The sequence below is a fragment of the Aquarana catesbeiana genome, linkage group LG05 (assembly GCF_042186555.1).
Source record: "Aquarana catesbeiana isolate 2022-GZ linkage group LG05, ASM4218655v1, whole genome shotgun sequence".
In the NCBI taxonomy this organism is placed as follows: Eukaryota; Metazoa; Chordata; class Amphibia; order Anura; family Ranidae; genus Aquarana; species Aquarana catesbeiana.
The window spans coordinates 648,747,058-648,768,845 of record NC_133328.1 but is presented as its reverse complement, the minus strand read 5'-3'; the positions used below and the strand labels follow the sequence as shown (position 1 = coordinate 648,768,845).

Here is a 21,788-nt window from a genome sequence, read left to right as displayed (position 1 = left end):
TGTGTCCCGGTTCTGGTGAGCCTTTTGTGCACAGTTGGGAATTCAGCTTGCTTTCGCCTCTGCGTATCACCGCAGTCTAATGGGGCCTCAGAACGAGCCAATCAGTCCTTGGAGCAAGTCCTACGCTGCTATATTTCTAACCATCATAACAACTGGTCAGACCTCTTACTGTGGGCGGAGATTCTCACAATAGTGCCCAGAATTCTGCTTCCTGATTGTCCCCATTTATGGCGAATTATGGTTTCCAACCTTCCATGTTGACTCGTCTGTTCCGCAGAGTATTCCTGCATTAGAGGAGCATCTCTGTGGTCTTTGCTTCACTTGGGCACAAGTCCAGGAGGCTTTGCGACATGCTAATGATAGGTACAGACTCCATGCTGACCACAGGCGCCTGCCTGCACCTTCCTACCAGGTTGGGGACAGGGTTTGGCTGTCATCTTACAACCTCCGACTTCGTGTTCCCTCTCTGAAGTTTGCACCACGGTTTATTGGGCCTTTCTGTATTCTTCGCAGGATTAACCCAGTGGCTTACGCATTAGACCTTCCTTCTAATATGCATATCTCAAATGTATTTCATGTCTCCTTAAAAAAACCTTTGGTCTGCAGCCGCTTTACCACCTCGGTGCCTCATCCTCACCCCGTACAGGTTGATAACCATGAGGAGTATGAAGTACAGTCCATTGTTGACTCCTGTAGGTTCCGTGGGCGCATACAGTACCTGATGCATTGGGAAGTGCACGGCCTTGAGGAACACTCTTGGGTCTCCTCCTCCGCGATTTCCATAGACGGTTTCCCCTCAAGGCTGGTGGTCCTCCGAGGGGGAGGGGTCATTGAGGAGGGGGTACTGTCAGGGCTGGGCTCAGCCCTTCCTTCTCAAAGCTGGCCGCTCAGCTCACCTATCTCTCCACAGTGACTCCCCTATTGATGATATCCTGCTCGTCAGTCCTGCCTACTTAAGCCGTCAGTCCAGATGATCTCTGCCTTCGCCTTGGTCACATCTCTAGAGATGCTCTCTTGTGTTCCTGTTAAAGACTTGCTTGGCTGACATTCCTTCTGGCTCTAGATCCTGCTTGCTGTTCTACTACGCTCATCTCTGGCTCCCTGACGTTTTGGCTTGTCTGACTATGCGTTCTGGTTCCTGAACTCTGGCTATGTTTTGACTACGTTTACTCTGCATACCTTTTTTATTATTATTAAACAAGTGTGATTTTACTGTACTTCTGTCTCAGTCTGATTCATGGTTTCTGACATGCTCTCTATCTCCCCCTCTTGTCCATGTCACCAATGCAGTTGAGAATTTTGCAGTGCAGTGGTGGCAGCTCAGTTTTCAGTGAGTTTCTATTCTGAGCATTTCCTCCCTATCACATCTGAGCAGCCCATGTGACTATAGAGTCACACATGTGGACGTATACACAATGACAGCCCCCTTCCTTTCCTCTTCCTCCACCAACACGTGCAGAGGCTGTTGTGCAATGTTTGGATCAGCAACAAGACAGCAGTTTTCCCTGCATTCTGCTAAATGGTTTGCAGGGGCATTTATACTCCGCCAGAGGATGTTAAATTTTGTACAGAATATCCAGTATTATATGATGTTTGAAGTGATGGAGCCAACTTGGCATATTCTTGACAATGGGGGGCGGGATTTTAAATGTAGATTGATGGAGGCTTCACCTCCCTTTTATTCTAAGACACAGGCTGGAGGGGGTGTGACACAACCTGTGACTGGCAGAAATCCACCCACCCCATGTTATTGCCAAAAAATAATAAAAGATTTGTTTTCAAATATAAAATTTGTATGACAATTTAAAATGGTTTATTGATATTAATGATTCATTTTTACTCTGTATTCCAAAGGCTGATTTTTTTAACATGTGACCAGCAGCAGAGGACTAGAAGCTCCTCCTGCTGACGTTTCCCTGCAGACAGGCTGGGAGAGAGCTGGATCATGTGACAGCTGGATATCAATTAGGAAAAGGGTACTTGAATTTTTTTTTTTGGTAAAATAATTACATTATATTCTGAAAATGCCACGAAAAATGCCCCTACTGGCAAAATATATGTATCATAATTAAGGATCTTACTGGCCTAGCACTTGATCAGAATCCAGCAGCCTGTCTATTATATCTTAGCTCTCTTTCTAAAAGTAAATATCAGTAATCAGTGGTGAGACATCTTTTAAATATGGCTAGGGCCTGTGTGTCAACACATTGGAAATCCCCCTCCCCCACTATAGGTCAATGGATCAGAGCAGTAAATGAAATCATGAGAATGGAGGAACTTACGGCATCGCTAAATCAGCAAGAAGCTCTGCTTCCGTAAAACATGGTCGCAATGGACCAATTTTACCTCATCAACAAAATATCAGGTACCTGTTGACCATTGATGTGTTTAGGTACGGCAGCTCTGGGAAGTATGGCATTTTAGTAGATGCGATATAAAAAAGAGGAGACTGAGAGGGGGAAGGGGGGATGGAAGTGGGGGGGGGGGGGAGAGGGGAGGGAGGGGGGTGGGAGGGAGAAGGTAGGAAATCATCTCCACCTTTTTTTCCTTTTCTTCTTCCCTCCCTCTCTTGTTAAGGGGGGTGGAAGGCTTGGAGTGGGAAAAGGGAGTAGGGAGGTAAAGGAAGGGGAAGAGAGATGGCAGACCAAGGGGGCTCTGCTGTGCAACAGCCCCCACGCGCTGTCTGCCGATCGGTCCTGCAGCACTTACCCCAGCTAGGTGATGGGCATCGGGTATCGGTGGACAGTGGCGGGTATCTGGCTTTAAGCAGCGGTGAGCACCGGTGGGCATAAGGCTTCAGTCTTTGGTGGGCATTGGTGGGCATCAGGCAGTGGCGGGCATCCTGTGTCTTCTCCTCCTCCTCGCTTCTGCCGTACATCTCCTCCCATCCTAAAAAGAACACCAATATATACTCTTATTGCACAACATAGATACATCATAATAAAATGCAAAAATATAAAAATAGGTCATCATTAATACTATAGTGTGTTCGCATATAATAGTCTTTATGGCTCAACGCGTTTCTTGGACATTATCCTCTTCGCCAGGAGCCACCAATATAAACTTTATATAGACTTTATATATTTATTCTTACATGGTAACTAAATTATTTAACAGTAAAATGAATGCTGTGCCTTAAAAATGCCATGCCAATAGCGCAGTGTAATTTCAATGATAAAAAAAGTCTTATTACTGAGGATATAAAATGTTACAAATTGGATCCAAATAAAGAGAAAACCCGTCTTCCCACCAACAATGTTACATAATTACATAGTAGGTGAGGTCGAAAAAAGACACAAGTCCATCAAGTCCAACCTATGTGTGCAAATTATATGTTAGTATTAGATTGTATATCCCTGTATGTTGCGGTCGTTCAGGTGCTTATCTAATAGTTTCAGTGCTCGCAACCTTTCCTCATAACTAATATCCTCCAGACCCTTTATTAGCTTTGTTGCCCTTCTTTGTACTCGCTCCATTTCCAGTACATCCTTCCTGAGGACTGGTGCCCAGAACTGGACAGCATACTCCAGGTGCGGCCGGACCAGAGTCTTGTAGAGCGGGAGAATTATCGTTTTATCTCTGGAGTTGATCCCCTTTTTAATGCCAATATTCTGTTTGCCTTGTTAGCAGCAACTTGGCATTGCATGCCATTGCTGAGCCTATCATCTACTAGGACCCCCAGGTCCTTTTCTATCCTAGATCCCCCCAGAGGTTCTCCCCCCAGTCTATAGATTGCATTCATATTTTTACCACCCAAATGCATTATTTTACATTTTTCTACATTGAACCTCATTTGCCATGTAGTCGTCCACCCCATTCATTTGTTCACATCTTCTTGCAAGGTTTCCATATCCTGCGGAGAAGTTATTGCCCTGCTTAGCTTAGTATCGTCTGTAAATACAGAGATTGAACTGTTTATCCCATCCTCCAGGTCGTTTATGAACAAATTAAATAGGATTGGTCCCAGCACAGAACCCTGGGGGACCCCACTACCCACCCCTGACCATTCCCAGTACTCTCCATTTATCACCACCCTCTGAACTCGCCCTTGTAGCCAGTTTTCAATCCATGTACTCACCCTATGGTCCATGCCAACGCACCTTATTTTGTACAGTAAACGTTTATGGGGAACTGTGTCAAATGCTTTTGCAAAATCCAGATACACCACGTCTACGGGCCTTCCTTTATCTAGATGGCAACTCACCTCCTCATAGAAGGTTAGTAGATTGGTTTGGCAAGAACGATTCTTCATGAATCCATGCTGATTACTGCTAATGATACCATTCTTATTACTAAAATCCTGTATATAGTCCCTTATCATCCCCTCCAAGAGTTTACATACTATTGATGTTAGGCTAACTAGTCTGTAATTCCCAGGGATGTATTTTGGGCCCTTTTTAAATATTGGTGCTACATTGGCTTTTCTCCAATCAGCTGGTACCATTCCAGTCAGTAGACTGTCAGTAAAAATTAGGAACAACGGTCTGGCAATCACTTGACTGAGTTCCCTAAGTACCCTCGGATGCAAGCCATCTGGTCCCGGTGATTTATTAATGTTAAGTTACCCAGGTATAATTTTAATTCTGTCCTCTGTTAACCATGGAGGTGCTTCCTGTGTTGTGTCATGAGGATAAACACTGCAGTTTTGTTTACTGAAGCCCCCCGATTCCCTCGTAAAGACTGAGGAGAAGAATAAATTCAATACCTTCGCCATCTCCCCATCATTTGTAACCAGATGTCCTTCCTTATTCTTTATGGGGCCAATATGGTCTGTCCTCCCTTTGTTACTGTTTACATACATAAAGAATTTCCTGGGATTTTTTTTGCTCTGCTCCGCTATGTCTTTCATGTTCTATCTTAGCTGTCCTTATTGCACCCTTACATTTCTTGTTGCATTCTTTATAAAGTCTGAATGCTGAGGATGATCCCTCAATCTTGTATTTTTTGAAGGCCTTCTCCTTTGCTTTTTATATGCATTTTTACACTGGAGTTAAGCCATCCAGGACTTTTGTTCGCTCTTTTAAATTTATTACCCAATGGAATGCATTGGCTAATGCCCTTATTTAATATGTTCTTAAAGCAAACCCATCTCTCCTCCATGTTCTTTGTTTCTAAGATTTTATCCCAATTTATGCCTTCTAGCAAGGTTTGTAGTTTAGGGAAGTTGGCTTTTGAAATTTGGAATTTTGAAATTCAGTGTCTTTGTATTCCCCTTATGTTTCCTATTTGTGTGATTTATACTGAAGCCAATTGACCTGTGATCGCTGTTACCTAAATTGCCCCCTATTTCCACATCCGTGATCAGGTCTGTATTGTTGGTAATCAGTAGATCCAGTAATGCTTTATTTCTAGTTGGTGCATCTACCATCTGACCCATAAAATTGCCCTGCAAGACATTTAGGAACTGGCGAGCCTTAAATGAATGCGCGGTTCCCTCCGCCCAGTCTATGTCTGGATAGTTAAAATCCCCCATTATAATTTCCATCCTTGCTGCTAATCCAAATTGTGATAGGAGATCCGTCTCCACTTCCTCCCTCAGGTTAGGGGGCCTATAGCATACTCCCAGTATTATTTTCCCCTTAGCTTCATGCCTTTGGAGCTCTACCCATAAGGATTCCACCTCCCTAGCTCCCTCAGTGATGTCATCTCTCACATTCACTTGTACATTATTCTTGATATATAGGCATACCCCTCCCCCTTTTTACCCTCTCTATCCTTGCATTAAAGGGTATACCCTTGAATGCTTGCCAGCCAATCATGAGAGCTGTTGAACCAGGTCTCTGAAATTCCTACAAAATCCAAATCCTCCTTGTACAACAGTATCTCTAGTTCAGACATCTTGTCCGCCAGGCTCCTGGCATTGGTGAACATGCCACATAGTTTAGACCGGTTGCATACTGTCCTCTTATTGGGTGTTCCGAGATTGCAGCTAGGACCTGCTACTATACTTACCTTGGGTTTATGTGCTTTGGTCAACCTACAACTAATGCCCCCAATACTACCCTCTTGAATAGGGATGAGCCGAACACCCCCCGGTTCGGTTCGCACCAGAACCTGCGAACAGACCGAAAGTTCGCACGAACGTTAGAACCCCATTGACGTCTATGGGACTCGAACGTTCGAAATCAAAAGTGCTCTTTTAAAGGCTAATTTGCATGGTATTGTCCTAAAAAGGTTTTGGGGACCCGGGTCCTACCCCAGGGGACATGTATCAATGCAAAAAAAACTTTTAAAAACGGCCGTTTTTTCGGGAGCAGTGATTTTAATGATGCTTAAAGTAAAAAAAAAAAAAGTGAAATATTCCTTTAAATATCGTACCTGGGGGGTGTCTATAGTATGCCTGTAAAGTGACGCGTGTTTCCCGTGTTTAGAACAGTCCCTGCACCAAATGTCATTTTTAAAGGAAAAAATCTCATTTAAAACTGCTTGCGGGTTTAATGTCATGTCGGGTCATGGCAATATGGATGAAAATCAGTGAGACAAACGGCATGGGTACCCCCCAGTCCATTACCAGGCCCTTTGGGTCTTGTATGGATATTAAGGGGAACCCCGCACCCAAATTAAAATAAGGAAAGGCCCTATATACTCTGAACAGCAGTATACAGGCGGTGCAAACAAGACAGGGACTGTAGGTTTGTTGTTAAGTAGAATCTCTTTGTAATTTTGAACGGGTACATTTTTAAAGCGTTTAGCTCCAGCCAAAAAATCTTTTTTAAGCTTTTTGGAAAACATAGGGAAGGGTTATCACCCCTGTGACATTTGTTTTGCTGTCTTTCCTCCTCTTCAGAAGATTTCACCTCACTTTTTGTCCCAATGAAAAATGTTTTTTGAAAATTTGGGTTTTTTGTGGAACAAGGATTGGAAAGCATCAGTGGAAAGGAGAAATTGTTTTCCCATATTAACTCTTACAGGAGAGAATTTCCCTTCCTAGGGGTAGATTTCATCTCACTTCCTGTTGTCTCCTTCCGTTTGCAAGTAGGAGTCGTTTGTAAGTTAGATGTTTGAAAGTAGGGTCCTGCCCTATATACTCAGCAGAAATTTGGGCCTTAGGTGTTGCTGTGGCCACAACACTGTAAGCCCTCACAGGGCCCTGCTGTGAAATATTAGATCAAGAATTGTAATTACATGCCCCTGTTGAACAGGAGCTGAAAAATTAGGCCTTAGGCACTGGTGCTGGTGCCACAACACTGCAACCCCTTACAGACACTCTAGTTGGAACGCAGGAACGAGCCCTGCTGTAAAGTATTGCATCAAAAATTGTAATTACACGCCCCTGTTAGACAGGGGCAGAAAAATTGGGCCTTAGGCACTGGTGCTGGTGCCACAACACTGCAACCCCTCACAGACACTCTAGTTGGAACGCAGGAACGAGCCCTGCTGCAAAGTATTGCATCAAAAATTGTAATTACACGCCCCTGTTAGACAGGGGCAGAAAAATTGGGCCTTAGGCACTGGTGCTGGTGCCACAACACTGCAACCCCTCACAGACACTCTAGTTGGAATGCAGGAACGAGCCCTGCTGCAAAGTATTACATCAAAAATTGTAATTAACACGCCCCTGTTAAACAGGGGCTGAAAAATTGTGCCTTAGGCACTGGTGGTGGCGCCCAGAACCAAAAATGTTCTTACAAGCTATCAGCGTGATGATTGAGGAGGAAGAGGATAATTACTCAGGGATAGTCACTCAGCATCAGCATAGGCAGTCTTTGAAGGGATTTGAGATTTCAAAAAAAATTATTCGGTTACATCAGCATCAGGTGCTTGGTAGCTGGTGGTGATCCAAGACTGATTCATTTTTATGAAGGTCAGCCGATCGACCGAGTCGGTGGACAGACGCACCCTGTGATCGGTTACCACGCCTCCAGCAGCACTGAATGTGCGTTCCGAAAGAACGCTGGATGCAGGACAGGCCAGTAGCTCAATTGCATACTGTGCAAGCTCTGGCCAGTGATCCATCCTCAAGACCCAGTAACCCAGAGGATTTTCGGTGGGAAAGGTGTCCAAGTCTGATCTTGCCCCTAGGTATTCCTGCACCATGTAAAACAGACGCTGGCGATGGTTGCTGGAACCGATCATACCTTGGCGCTGCGGACCAAAAAATTGTCTGAACGCATCGGTCAGACGGCCACCTTCTCCACCGCTCCTTCTTTGACTGACCGAAGCCTCAGCAACACGTTGTCCAGAAACAGGAGTTTGTAACCTCCCAGTCTCTGGGAACGCATTGCACAGACCTTTCTGCAAGGCCTCCCGAAGATGTTTCATCCTCTGCTCCCTCTGCGATGGCAAGATAAGGTCCGCAACCTTACCCTTGTAACGTGGATCAAGGAGGGTTGCCAGCCAGTATTGGTCCTTCTCCTTGATACCACGAATACGAGGATCCTTACGCAGGCTTTGCAGGATCAGGGAGGCCATGCAGCGTAGGTTTGCTGAGGCATTCGGTCCGGAGTCCTCTGGGTCACTAAGGACGACAACGTCCGCAGCCACCTCCTCCCAGCCACGTACAAGTCCATGTGTTTCTTGGGACTGATCCCTTAAAGACTGCTGCTGATGCTGAGTGCCAGGCTCCACCTCCATACTGACACAATCTTCCTCCTCCTCCTCCTCCTCCTCGTCCTCTTCCTGTGTGATCGGCGGGCACGCAGGAACACTGTCTGGATAAAGGGGGCCTTGAGAGCTAAGGAAGTCCTCCTCTTCCTGCCTCTGTTCTGCCTCAAGTGCCCTGTCCATTATTCCACGCAGCGTGTGCTCCAACAGGTGGACAAGGGGGACAGTGTCACTGATGCATGCACTGTCACTGCTCACCATCCTCGTGGCCTCCTCGAATGGTGACAGGACAGTGCATGCATCCCTGATCATGGCCCACTGGCGTGGTGAAAAAAAACCAAGCTCCCCTGACCCTGTCCTGGTGCCATAGTCGCACAGGTACTCATTGATGGCCCTCTGCTGCGTGTGCAGCCGCTGCAGCATGGCCAACGTTGAGTTCCACCTGGTGGGCATGTCACAGATTAGGCGGTTCTTGGGCAGGTTAAACTCCTTTTGGAGGTCCGTCAGCCGAGCACTGGCATTATATGACCGGCGGAAATGCACACAGACTTTCCTGGCCTGCCTCAGGACATCCTGTAAGCCCGGGTACCTGCCCAAGAACCGCTGCACCACCAAGTTAAGGACGTGAGCCAAACAGGGCACATGGGTCATTTGTCCCTGTCGGAGGGCAGAGAGGAGGTTGGTGCCATTGTCGCAAACCACCATTCCTGCCTTAAGTTGGCGTGGCGTCAACCACCTCTGAACCTGCCCCTGCAGAGCTGACAGAACCTCTGCCCCAGTGTGGCTCCTGTCCCCCAAGCACACCAGCTCAAGCACCGCATGGCATTTTTTGGCCTGCGTACTTGCGTAGCCCCTTGAACGACTACGGAGCACCGCTGATTCCGAGGAAGAGGCCATGGAGGAAGAAGAAGAGGAGGGGGTGGAGGAGAGAGGTGTGTCACAATCAGCATTTTGGAGGCGTGGTGGCGGAACAACCTCCAACACTACTGCACCTTGTCCTGCATCCTTCCCAGCTGCCAGCAGAGTCACCCAATGTGCCGTGAAACTTAGGTAACGACCCTGTCCATGCCTGCTGGACCATGAGTCAGCGGTAATATGCACCTTACCGCTGACCGCCCTGTCCAGCGAGGCATGGACATTGCCTTCCACATGCCGGTAGAGAGCCGGAATCGCCTTCCGTGAGAAAAAGTGGCATTTGGGTACCTGCCACTGAGGAACCGCATATTCCACAAACTCACGGAAGTGGGCAGAGTCTACCAACTGAAAAGGCAGCAGTTGAAGTGCTAGCAATTTTGCCAAGCTAGCATTCAACCGCTGGGCATGTGGATGGCTGGGAGCAAACTTCTTTCGGCGGTGCAGCAGCTGGGGCAGGGAAATTTGCCTGGTACAATCTGACGTCGGTGTACCAAAAGCAGATTGCCCACAAGTACTTGGCTGTGACACACCTAATTCTACACCTTCATTCCTCTCACTGCAGGTCTCAGAGAGGACTGGAGGTCTAGTGGGGTTGGAAATCTCAGCTGATGAGGAGCAAGGAGAGATCCTCTTTGTTCTTTGGTGTGGGTCTTTTAGATACGCTTGCCAACGAACTGCATGGCAGGTCAACATATGTCTGGTCAAGCATGTGGTACCCAAGCGGGAGATGTTTTGGCCATGTGAGATACGCTTGAGACATATGTTGCAAATAGCAGCGGTGCGATCTGATGCACTCGTCTCAAAAAAGGCCCACACCAAAGAACTTTTTGAATAACGCGCAGAGACTGCAGCGCCCTGCACATGTGGAGCTTTGGGGTGTGATGCAGTCAATGTGCTGCCCTTAGGCTGGCCCCTGGAGGACATCCTGCCTCGTTGGTGATGTGCCGCCTCCTCCTCCTCCTCCTCCTCCTCTCTCCTATCAGGCACCCACGTTGAGTCAGTGACCTCATCATCCCCTCCCTCCTCATCACTGGAGCAAACCTGGCAGTATGCTGCAGCAGGGGGAGCATGACTGCCAGATTGCTGTCCTTCTTGGGCACCCCCTCTGTCCGTGCTCATGTTACTGCCTTCATCGAGCTCAGTATCATCATCAGAGCCTTCCAAACGCTGGGCATCCTCCTGGAGCATGTACCCAACACTGTGGTCAAACAGTTCGAGGGAATCCTCATGAGGACATGGTGGAGCTAGGGAAGGAGTCACTGATGACATTGAGCTGAGGGAAGAGGCCGCTGCTTTGCCAGACAAAGCACCCTGGGCATGGGTGAGAGAGGATGAGGAGGATGAGGACGGCTTGGTCATCCACTCGACCAAGTCTTCCGCATGTTGCGGCTCAACACGGCCAGCTGCCGAAAAAAAGGCCCAGCGTGTCCCATGGTCACGTGCTGATGAGGATGCACCGTCTCCACGACCAGCACTAGACACAGAGCCTGCTTGCCCTCTCTTATTGGCTTGTGACTGTCTGCCTCTCCTTCTTGGCCTTCCAGACATACTAATGGCCTGTAGCTGCACTAAGCTGGGATAGAACACCAGTAATTTTCTTCAGGTAGCTTTATATACTGTAACAAGACAAGCCTGCCTGTCAGTAGGAAGATAACAGGAACGGATCTAGCTGAACACTGTGAGCAGGACGCACTGCACTAAATGTAAATAGTCTAGAAGATAACAGGAACGGATCTAGCTAAACTGAATACAGTGTATATATATATATGCAACACCTGGGATGCATATATATACACAATACACTTTAAGTGCAGCTAACTGACTGACTGTTCTGCCTAATCTATCTAACTCAAATCAAATGACACTGTCTGTCTCTCTCTCTCTCTCAATGAACGCCGGAACACACACTACACAGGGCCGCCGTGCAGCGGCCTTATATAGTGTGGGGCGTGTACTAAATCCCCTGAGCCATAATTGGCCAAAGCCTCCTTGGCTTTGGCCAATTATAGCTCTCTGTTCAGGCGGCGCTGTGATTGGTCATAGTGCATGCTTGGCCAATCATCAGCAAGCAATGCACTGCAATGCCGCAGTGAATTATGGGCCGTGACGCGCCACACGAATTTGGCGCGAACGGCCCATATCGTTCGCAATTCGGCGAACGGGCGAACAGCCGATGTTCGAGTCGAACATGGGTTCGACTCGAACACGAAGCTCATCCCTACTCTTGAATATGTTCTGCGCTGACTATCTCTACCTCTGGACCCTCCCCCCCATCGCCTCGTTTAAAAACCCCTCTAACTTATTGGCCATCTTCAATCTCAGCCGATCTGCACCCTCCTCATTTAGGTGCAGTCCGTTCCTTCGATAGTACTGGTCATCGACTGAGAAGTCGGCCCAGTCCTCCAGGAACCCAAACCCCTCCTTACTACACCAGCTCTTCAGCCACTTGTTTACTTCCCTAATCTCCCTCTGCCTTTCTGATGTGGCTCGATGTACCGGTAGTATTCCTGAGAATACTACCTTGGAGGTCCTTTTCCTCAATTTAGCTCCTAAGTCCCTAAAATCGTTCTTTAGGACACTCCATCTGCCTGTGACTTTGTCATTGGTGCCAACGTGCACCATGACAGCCGGGTCTTACCCAGCCCCTCCCAGTAATCTGTCCACCAGATCCGTGATGTGGCGAACCCGAGCGCCCGGTAAACAACATACTGTTCGGCGCTTCAGGTCTTTGTTACAGATTGCCCTCTCTGTCCTTCTAAGAACTGAGTCTCCTACCACCAGAATCTGTCTTTCCTTTCCCTTCGCTGCCCCCCCACTCTCACTGGAGGAGTTCTTCCAGGGCAGCTAGGAGAGTCCCTCAGCTCCAGCAGTGCTGATCCCTGACTGGTTTCACCAATGTCACTCAATGGAGCGTACTTATTGGGATGCTCCAGTCCTGGATCGGCCTCCCTGGCACTTCCCCCTCTACCCTTCCTGACTGTCACCCATCTACTCTTTCCTAGTGCCTGCACCTCTTTGTCTCCACCCGCCTTTGTGATGGCCCCTGCCGGCACCTGCCGTGTACGTTCCTGGATCTCCTTTAGTATGGGGGGACTTCTCAGTGCTGACAGTTGCTTCCCCAGATTCAGAACCTGGGCTTCCAGGGAAACAATGTGCTTACATTTTGCACAGCAGTATTCGCCCTCGATCGGATGATCAAGGAACGCATACATGCAGCAAGATGTACAACGAGTCGCCTCTCCACACCCGCAGGTACTCAACAAGACAATACACAGGTACTCAACGAGACAATACACAGGTACTCAACAAGACAATACACAGGTACCCAACAAGACAATGCACAGGTACTCAACAAGACAATAGACAGGTACCCAACAAGACAATACACAGGTACCCAACAAGACAATACACAGGTACTCAACAAGACAATACTCAGGTACTCAACAAGACAATACACAGGTACTCAAAAAGACAATACACAGGTACTCAACAAGACAATAGACAGGTACTCAACAAGACAATACACAGGTACTCAACAAGACAATACACAGGTACTCAACAAGACAATACACAGGTACCCAACAAGACAATACACAGGTACTCAACAAGACAATACACAGGTACCCAACAAGACAATAGACAGGTACTCAAAAAGACAATACACAGGTACTCAATGAGACAATACACAGGTACTCAACAAGACAATAGACAGGTACTCAATGAGACAATACACAGGTACTCAACAAGACAATACACAGGTACTCAACAAGACAATACACAGGTACTCAATGAGACAATACACAGGTACTCAACAAGACAATAGACAGGTACTCAACAAGACAATACACAGGTACTCAACAAGACAATACACAGGTACTCAACAAGACAATACACAGGTACTCAATGAGACAATACACAGGTACTCAACAAGACAATAGACAGGTACTCAACAAGACAATACACAGGTACTCAACAAGACAATACACAGGTACCCAACAAGACAATACACAGGTACTCAACAAGACAATACACAGGTACCCAACAAGACAATACTCAGGTACTCAACAAGACATTACACAGGTACCCAACAAGACAATAGACAGGTACTCAAAAAGACAATACACAGGTACTCAATGAGACAATACACAGGTACTCAACAGGACAATACACGGGTACTCAACGAGACAATACACAGGTACCCAACAAGACAATACACAGGTACTCAACAAGACAATACACAGGTACTCAACAAGACAATACACAGGTACTCAACAAGACAATACACAGGTACTCAACAAGACAATAGACAGGTACCCAACAAGACAATACACAGGTACTCAACGAGACAATACACAGGTACTCAAGCTCGGTAGAGCTTCCGCTCATTTCAGATCTACACCTTATGCCGCGTACACACGAGCGGACTTTACGGCAGACTTTGCCCGGCGGACTGGATTTCGTCAGACAATTCGATCGTGTGTGGGCTCCAGCGGACTTTGTTTTCTCAAAAGTTGGACGGACTTAGATTTGAAACATGTTTTAAATTAATCCGTCGAAATCGAGTCCGGTCGAAAAGTCCGCTCGTCTGTATGCTAGTTTGACGGACAAAAAGCCACGCTAGGGCAGCTATTGGCTACTGGCTATGAACTTCCTTGTTTTAGTCCGGTCGTACATCATCACCTACGAATTTGACAGACTTTGGTGGTTTGTGTGTAGGCAAGTCCGTTCATTCAGAAAGTCCGTTGTAAAGTACATTGAAAAGTCTGCCGGGCAAAGTCTGCCGTAAAGTCCGACCGTGTGTACGCGGCATTAGTTTTAGTGCGACTGCACTTCAAAGTGCTTCTCAGTGCAAATTGGATTTGCCTTTCGTAAATAACCCCCAATGAGTTCTACACAACGGAAAATTGTATACTCACCTTTCCGTAATTTTCCTTTCCTGTCGCATCTTCATGGCAGCATACACGTTGGGTTGTGACTCCGCCTCCACAACCTGATAGGACCACATAGCTATAAATTAGAGAGTAGACACCTGCCCCAGTATTCTCTGTAAATATATACACATGTCACCTTAGAGGGTGGGTGATTGTATGCTGCCATGAAGATGCGACAGGAAAGGAAAATTACGGAAAGGTGAGTATACAATTTTCCGTTTTCCTGTCGCATCATGGCAGCATACACGTTGGGGAGTAACTCGCCAAACTGGGTGGGAATGCAAAATCAAAATTTATTGACAAGAAACAGAAGAATTGGCCTGTATAACGGCCCTCCCAAACTCAACTGCTGCTAAGCGTGCAGCGTCTATTCTATAATGAGAAATGAAGGTGTTCCTCGAAGACCAAGTGGCCGCTCTACAAATGGTTTCCGCTGAAACTTTACAGTAAGCTGCCCATGAAGTAGCCATTGCCCTGGTGGAATGCGCTCTTAGATCTCCCGGAATCTGCAAGGTGCTTAAGGAGTAGGCCTTCTTGATAGCTTTCACGAGCCATGAGGCGATGGTACGGGCAGAAGCTGCCTGGCCCTTCCTGAACCCATGTGGGATGACTAAAAGGTTCTCGCATTTCCTGAATGGCTTGGTTACCGAAAGGTAATGGAGAATGTTGCCCTTGACATCCAGGGGATGAGGGACGCCCTGATCCGTGATCAAAGCCGGGAGGTCAATCTCCTGGTTAAAGTGGAACCCAGAGGAGACCTTTGGGATAAACCTGTCTGAAGGCTTCAGGGTTAGTCTGTCTGGGTAAACCATCAGATACGGTTCTTTGATCAGCAAGGCTTGCATTTCTGAGACCCTCTTCGCTGATGTGATGGCAATTAGGAATGATACCTTTAGAGTCAGGTCCCAGAGGGAGGTATCCTCAAGTGGGAAGAATGGTTCTCCGGATAAAACCTCTAGGACAGTCGATAGGTCCCATGTTGGAAATGAAGGTTTCCTGGGCGGTCTTAGCTTCAGGCAGGCTTTTTGAAATTGCACCACCAGAGGGTTAAGTGCCCACCTGACCCCTGTCAAGGCAGAGATGGCAGAGACTTGGACTTTCAGGGTGTTAGACCTAAGGCCTTTGTCTAGACCTGAGTGAAGGAACTCAAGCACTTGTACTGCTGATGGGGAAGACGGGTCCCAACCTTGTTCCTGAGCAAAGGAAGAGAATCTTTCCCAGATTCTCTCATAGGTGCTATTCGTGGAGGATTTCCTGGCTTGAAGCAGGGTATCGACTACCTTCTGAGAACATCCTTGATCTAGGAACCTAGACCTTTCAGTCTCCAGGCCGCTAGGTGCAATCTCTCTGGATTCGGATGTAGTAGCTGGCCCTGGGTTAGTAGATCCGTTGTTACCGGGAGTGGAAGTGGATCCGCTGTGCTCAGTTGCAGGAGGGTGGTGAACCAAGGCCTCCGTGGCCAAAAGGGAATCACAGCCAGTACTAGAGCTGTTGAGTGTTTGAGCCTCAGAAGGAACTTGGCTATCAGTGGGGTTGGTGGAAAAATGTAGCCTAGGCGAAAGTTCCAGGCGTGCTGGAGACAATCCGTACCCTCCGCTGTGGGGAAGGGATTCCTCGACAGAAACCTCTGACACTTCTTGTTCTCTGGTGTTGCTGCGAGGTCTATGTCTGGATGACCCCATGTCTGGCATATGAGGGCAAAGGCCTGTGGGCTTAGAAACGAATGTTCTGCTGAGAGAGTCCGCCAGTAAGTTCTGAACCCCGGAATATAGGTCGCCTTCAGGTCCCACAGGTTCAGTTGAGCCCATTGCATCACCGGGCCGACTTCCCGCATCATGGAGATGCTCTTGGTACCCCCCTGCCTGTTGATGTAGGCTACCGCCACTCGGTTGTCCATTTGAATGAGGACTTGCTTCCCTCTCAGGAGTGAGCTGAATGCCAAGAGGGCTTGGAAGGCTGCCTTCATCTCTAGGACGTTCGATACTACATCCTTGGTCTTGAAGGGCCAGCGGCCCTGGGCTGCATAGTGTAGGTAGTGTGCGCCCCATCCTTCCAGACTGGCGTCTGAAGTTACTACCTCCTGGTGGAGGATGACTATCTGCTTGCTCCTGCTGAGGTTGTCGGGGTGGGTCCACCACCGTAAAGATAGCCTGGCTTCCTCTGGGATGCGAATCAATTGGGACATGGACCATCCGTCCCACTGGCGCAGGAAGGAGGCTTGTAGGGGTCTGGTATTCCATTGCGCCCATCTGACCATTGGAATGGTTGCTGATAGGGAACCTAGGAGGCTGAGGTATGCTCTGGCCGGTAGACATGACGCTGGGATAGCCTCTTTCACTTTCTGAATGAGTAGGGACAATTTCTCCCTTGGCAATTCCACTGTGTTTGCTCGGGTGTCCAGTTCGGCTCCCAGGAAGACCATCCTTTGGGTAGGTTGGGTGTTGCTTTTCTGCCAATTGATTATCCATCCTAAACTCATTAGGGTGGAAACCAGGATCTCGCGATGTTGGACGAGTGATTCCTGGCTGCTTGAGAGGAGGAGGATGTCGTCCAGGTAATGGTGGACCCTTAGACCTTTCTCCCTCAAAAAGGCTATTGCTGGTAGTAACACCTTCGTAAATGTTCTGGGGGCTGTTGAGATGCCAAAGGGAAGGCTTCGAAACTGGAAGTGTCCTTGACCCACCGAGAATCGCAGGAATTTCTGGAATGCCCCGTGGATCGGAATATGCAGGTAGGCATCCTGGAGATCTATGGAGAGCATCCAGTCCCCCAGATTTATGGCCTGTAGGATAGACTGCAAGCTCTCCATCTTGAATGACTCCACTCTGATGGACCTGTTGAGGTTCTTTAGGTCTAGAACCGGACGAAAGTCCCCTGACTTCTTCTTGACGAGAAATAATGGAGAGTAGAATCCCCTGCCTCGTTGTGCCAGTGGAACCTCTACTATTGCTCGTTTTTGGAGAAGATCTTGGATGTAGTTCAGTAACGACAACCTTTTTTCCCGAGATGGGGGAATACGGGTTGGATAGAACTGATCCCCTGGGGGCCGGTTTTTGAAGGACCACCTGTGGCCAAAGGTGACAGTGGCCAGGGTCCAGGTATCCCTTATGGTTTCCGCCCAGACCAGCTTGAAACTGGAGAGTCTTGCTCCCACTACCGCTGGTCGGACGGGCGCACCTTCAAAAGGGCTTCTGGTCACTGGAAGCAGGTGCCTTAGGCTTCTGAAACTTCATAAAGGAGGTTTGAGGATTCTTCCAGCTCCTTCGATACTCCTTGCCTGGTCTGTATGCTCTCGCGTCCCTATACCTCTCTGGGAGGTTCCGCTTAAAGGGAGGAGGTCTCTGTTGCTTGGGCCTCCTGTCTGAGGGGATGAGCCCGGACTTTCCGCCGGTTACTTTGGAGATGGCTGTGTCTAATTTTGTTCCGAAGAGGTGCTCACCATCAAACGGAATACGACACCAGTTGGATTTGGAAGCTGGATCCGCCGTCCAGGGCTTCAGCCATAATGCTCTTCTGGCTGTTACTGAGGCCAGCATAGATTTAGATGCAGACCTGATGGTGTCGACTGAAGCTTCAGCCACAAAGTCGCCCGCCAGGCTTAATTCTTGCAACGCCTTTACTATTGTTTCTTGGTCTGCCCCCTCTGATACAAGCTTTTCCGCGCTTGTGGACCAGCTCGAGATGGCTCTTCCTACTGCAGCAAGTGCTATTGCAGGCCTGCAGGCGCCTCCAGCCGACAGGTAAGCCCGCTTGAGATCCGTGTCGATCTTTCTGTCGAGGACATCTCTAAACGTTACCGAGTCTTCTAACGGGAGGGTAACATGCCTGGCTAGGCGCATCAGGGATGCATCCACTACCGGAGGGGACACCAGAGGGTTCACCTTAGGCTCCTTGAGTGGGTATAGTTTCAGTAGCCTGTTATTCAGACTAGACTTCTTTTCTGGCCTCTGCCATTCTTCCTTGATCAGGTCCTCAAGTTCATCAATGAACGGGAAGGATTCTGGATCCTTTCTGAGCTGAGGAAAATACTTCCTCTGTTTCGGTTGGGCTTCCTGGGGTTCCTCCCATCCTATCGCCTCCTTAACCGATTTTATAAACGGCTCTACCAGACAAGTCGAATCCGGCCGATACCTCCAGACCCTCTTTATCAGACAGGGAGTCTTGCTCCTTCGATGTGCTAGCCCGGGCTGGAGAGGTAGAAGTGGAGAAATCCACATCTGATACCGAGGCCTGGGGGGCTACAGCCCCAGCTGAATCTCCGACCTCCAAGATTCACTCTCTTGTGGCCTCTTCCCGGCATGTTTGACAGACCAGTTTTCCCGGAAGAGCCGCTGCGCCGCAAACCCAGCATGCGTTCCCGGCAGGACGGGAGTGGCGTGCGGGGGAACGATGCCTGCGTGAGGGCGATCTTCTGTGGCGGGATCGGCCGTGTCTAGAGCGCGACCGGGAGCGGCTTCTTCTGCGGCTTCCTCTCGAGCGGCTTCTTCTGTGATAGGAACGGCTCCTTCTGTGTCTGGAGCGACTTCTCCTGCGTGAGGACTCTCTTTGTCTTGAGGCAGACGTTCTTGAAGACCTGGTAGGGCTGACCAATTTAGGCAGCGTTAGTAGTGCTCTCTTTTTCAATCTTCAATACTTACATTTTTCTTTCCCCCCCTTACCTAATAGGCTGACGGTGATCTGCTGGGGCAGCGGTCTCCATGGAGAGAAAGCGGACTGGAAACCTGCAGGGAGAAAGAATAAACAGCGCTATGCAGAGGAGACTTCAGGGGGAGCAGGAATCCTGACTTAAAGGCAGTGTAAAGGAAGGCCACTTACCTTTGTAGAGCGCTTTGGAGTCCAAACAAACAATCTGTCATGCATAGACAACCAGCAGCAGCAAATACAGCTACTGCTGGGTTTTTAAATCCGCCGCCATCAGCGTCGGACGCTCGCGCATGCGCAGTAGCGCCGCGGGACACCCGGCGCCATCTTGGAAGCTGGAAAGCAGCCCAGCGGTGCCCAAACGACGCACCGCGCATGCGCGAGGACGCCGAGAACGCTCGGCGCTCCTGACAGCAGATCTGGAGAACCACAGAGCCCAGCAGACGGGCAGAGGTACTGGTAGGAGAGGGGGAAAGAGGGGGGGGAGACCGCTGCACACAACTAAGCCTGTTTAAGGCTTATTTCATGAGGCCACAATGAAGTTTTCCTGGCCATTCCTCCAGCAAGCCTGTTTAAGGCTTTTGTGGGCTGCTGCACTTGAAGCCTGTTTAAGGCTTATATTTGTGGTCAGACAGCTGAATGAGATGAGAGTATGCCCCTGAGATCACCAGAGTGGGGCTCCTTCCATTTAGCTCGTTTAGAGGCTGTACAAGAAGGACTTCCATCCAGGAGAGGCTTAGAACCTGGCTGGGGCGAAGCGGTAAGGGGGTGCTGATCCGTGCGTCCTGACAGGTGAGGAAAAATAAGAGAATACTGGGGCAGGTGTCTACTCTCTAATTTATAGCTATGTGGTCCTATCAGGTTGTGGAGGCGGAGTCACAACCCAACGTGTATGCTGCCATGATGCGACAGGAAAAGGTTATATAGGCCTCAGGCACTTGTGACCAATCAACCACTCCCCTTAATTAGTAGGCTGAAGGAAGCAAAGGAAAAAAAATCTGTTTAAAAAGTGTCAGAAAAAGGTGTTAAAAAGCTACAAGGAAAAGCCCCAAAAAGAACCTAAAAATGCAACCCAGCAATCACCAGCAGTCAAAAAGCAAGAGTTGTTCACACTCTCCACTCAAGGTCCCCACTGTTTAGCTTCCAACCAGCAGTTGGACTAATGTAACTAATAAAGACTCATCACCGCTCTGTTATTTTGTATATAATCCAGAGACGTCTTCACCGGCCATGAATCCCCCATAATTTCCCCCTACAATTCCCCCATTATAACAATATGTAGTCATACCCGTCCCTGGAGCACCAGCCATGGTCTCTGCGTTGTGTTTGCTTCCTCCAGATTTCTGGCTCCTCTCTTATATACTCCTCACCCTCTTTCACTTTCCTCTTCTCTGAGTATCGGCGGAAAATTCCATATTTATATAAAGAATAGGCTCCTCTCTCTACAAATACTGAATACAAAGAGTACAATACAAACACTGCGATCGCTATCAGATTAATGATTTGATGATTGACTCAGGGCGGCTCCAGGCAAATAAATTTTGCCGGTGCTTGGGGTATAGATAGAAAATTGTTATATACACTGTATATATACATACATTTATATATACCGGCTTTTACACACACATGAACTTTAATGACATCCCAGTCTTATGTCCTGTACACACCATCGCACGTTCCGACAACAAAAATTTGGATTTTTATTTGACAGATGTTGGCTCAAACTTGTCTTGCATACACACGGTCACACAAATGTTGTCGGAAATTCCGAACGTCAACAACGCGGTGATGTACAGCACGTACGACGGCACTATAAAAGGGAAGTTCAATAGCCAGTGCGTCACCCTTTGGGCTCCTTCTGCTAATCTCGTGTTTATCTCGTGTTAGTAGAAGTTTGGGGAGAGACGATTTGCTGCTTTTCAGCCTCGTGCTTTTCAGTTCGTTACTGCTCTTCAGTTGTGGGTTCGTATCTGTTCTTCAGTGCGTGTTGTCAGTTCGTTGCTGTCTTTCAGTGCATTCTTTTTATCAGTTTGTATCTGTTTTACAAGTGCGTTCTTGTCTGCTCGTTTCCGATTTTCAGCTCATTCTTCTCAGGTTCTTTCTGATTTTCAGTGCGTTCTGTTAGTTCGTTGTGACCAGCCGACCGTTTTGAAGCCATGTTGCGGTTACGTACTCATCGTAGAGTTCGTGCTGTGCAGGGGCTTGGTGTTGGAGTTCTTGATTTAACCCAAGTCCAGTCCATGAACAGGGCGAGGAGGAGTTCATGGGCGAAGAATTGTTTGCTCCAGCGTGACCAATTCTCGCACATGCCTTTGTTGCGGGAGATCCAGGAGAATAATCCTGATGATTTCAGGAATTATCTCTGGATGACGGACCTTGTTTTTCACCGTCTGTTGGCTTTGCTGTCCCCTTATATTACGAAGCAGGACACCTGCATGCAGCAAGCCATCACTCCCGAGCAGAGGCTTGTTGCCACCTTGGGGTACTTGGCGACGGGGAGAAGGCTCCAGGACATCAAGTTCTCGACAGGCATCTCCCCCCAGGCTCTGGGAATCATTATTCCAGAGATCTGTTCTGCCATCATTCAGGTCATGCAGAAGGACTATATTAAGGTAAGTTTCCTCCTTTAGCAAACATTAAATAGATAGAATGTGATGTTAATCTATTGTATTTATTTCATCATTCCATAAATACCATGATTGTAATATGCTGTGAATGTCCTCTTTATCCTCATGCATGCTGGAAGCTTTTAATGCT

General features: G+C 48.2%; 1 protein-coding gene across 1 annotated transcript in view; it reads right to left on the bottom strand.

The window, feature by feature from the left end:
- Positions 1-20,583, bottom strand: part of LOC141145666 (uncharacterized) — an 80,073-nt gene extending 59,490 nt beyond the window's left edge. Inside the window, exons 1-2 of the mRNA XM_073632511.1 lie at positions 20,320-20,583; positions 2,710-2,889 (exon numbers count right to left, since the gene is read on the bottom strand). Coding sequence (XP_073488612.1) covers positions 2,710-2,889; positions 20,320-20,341 — 202 coding nt within the window. The 5' untranslated portion in view covers positions 20,342-20,583. The remainder of the gene's footprint in view (positions 1-2,709; positions 2,890-20,319) is intronic.
- Between the last annotated feature and the right edge of the window lie 1,205 nt (positions 20,584-21,788).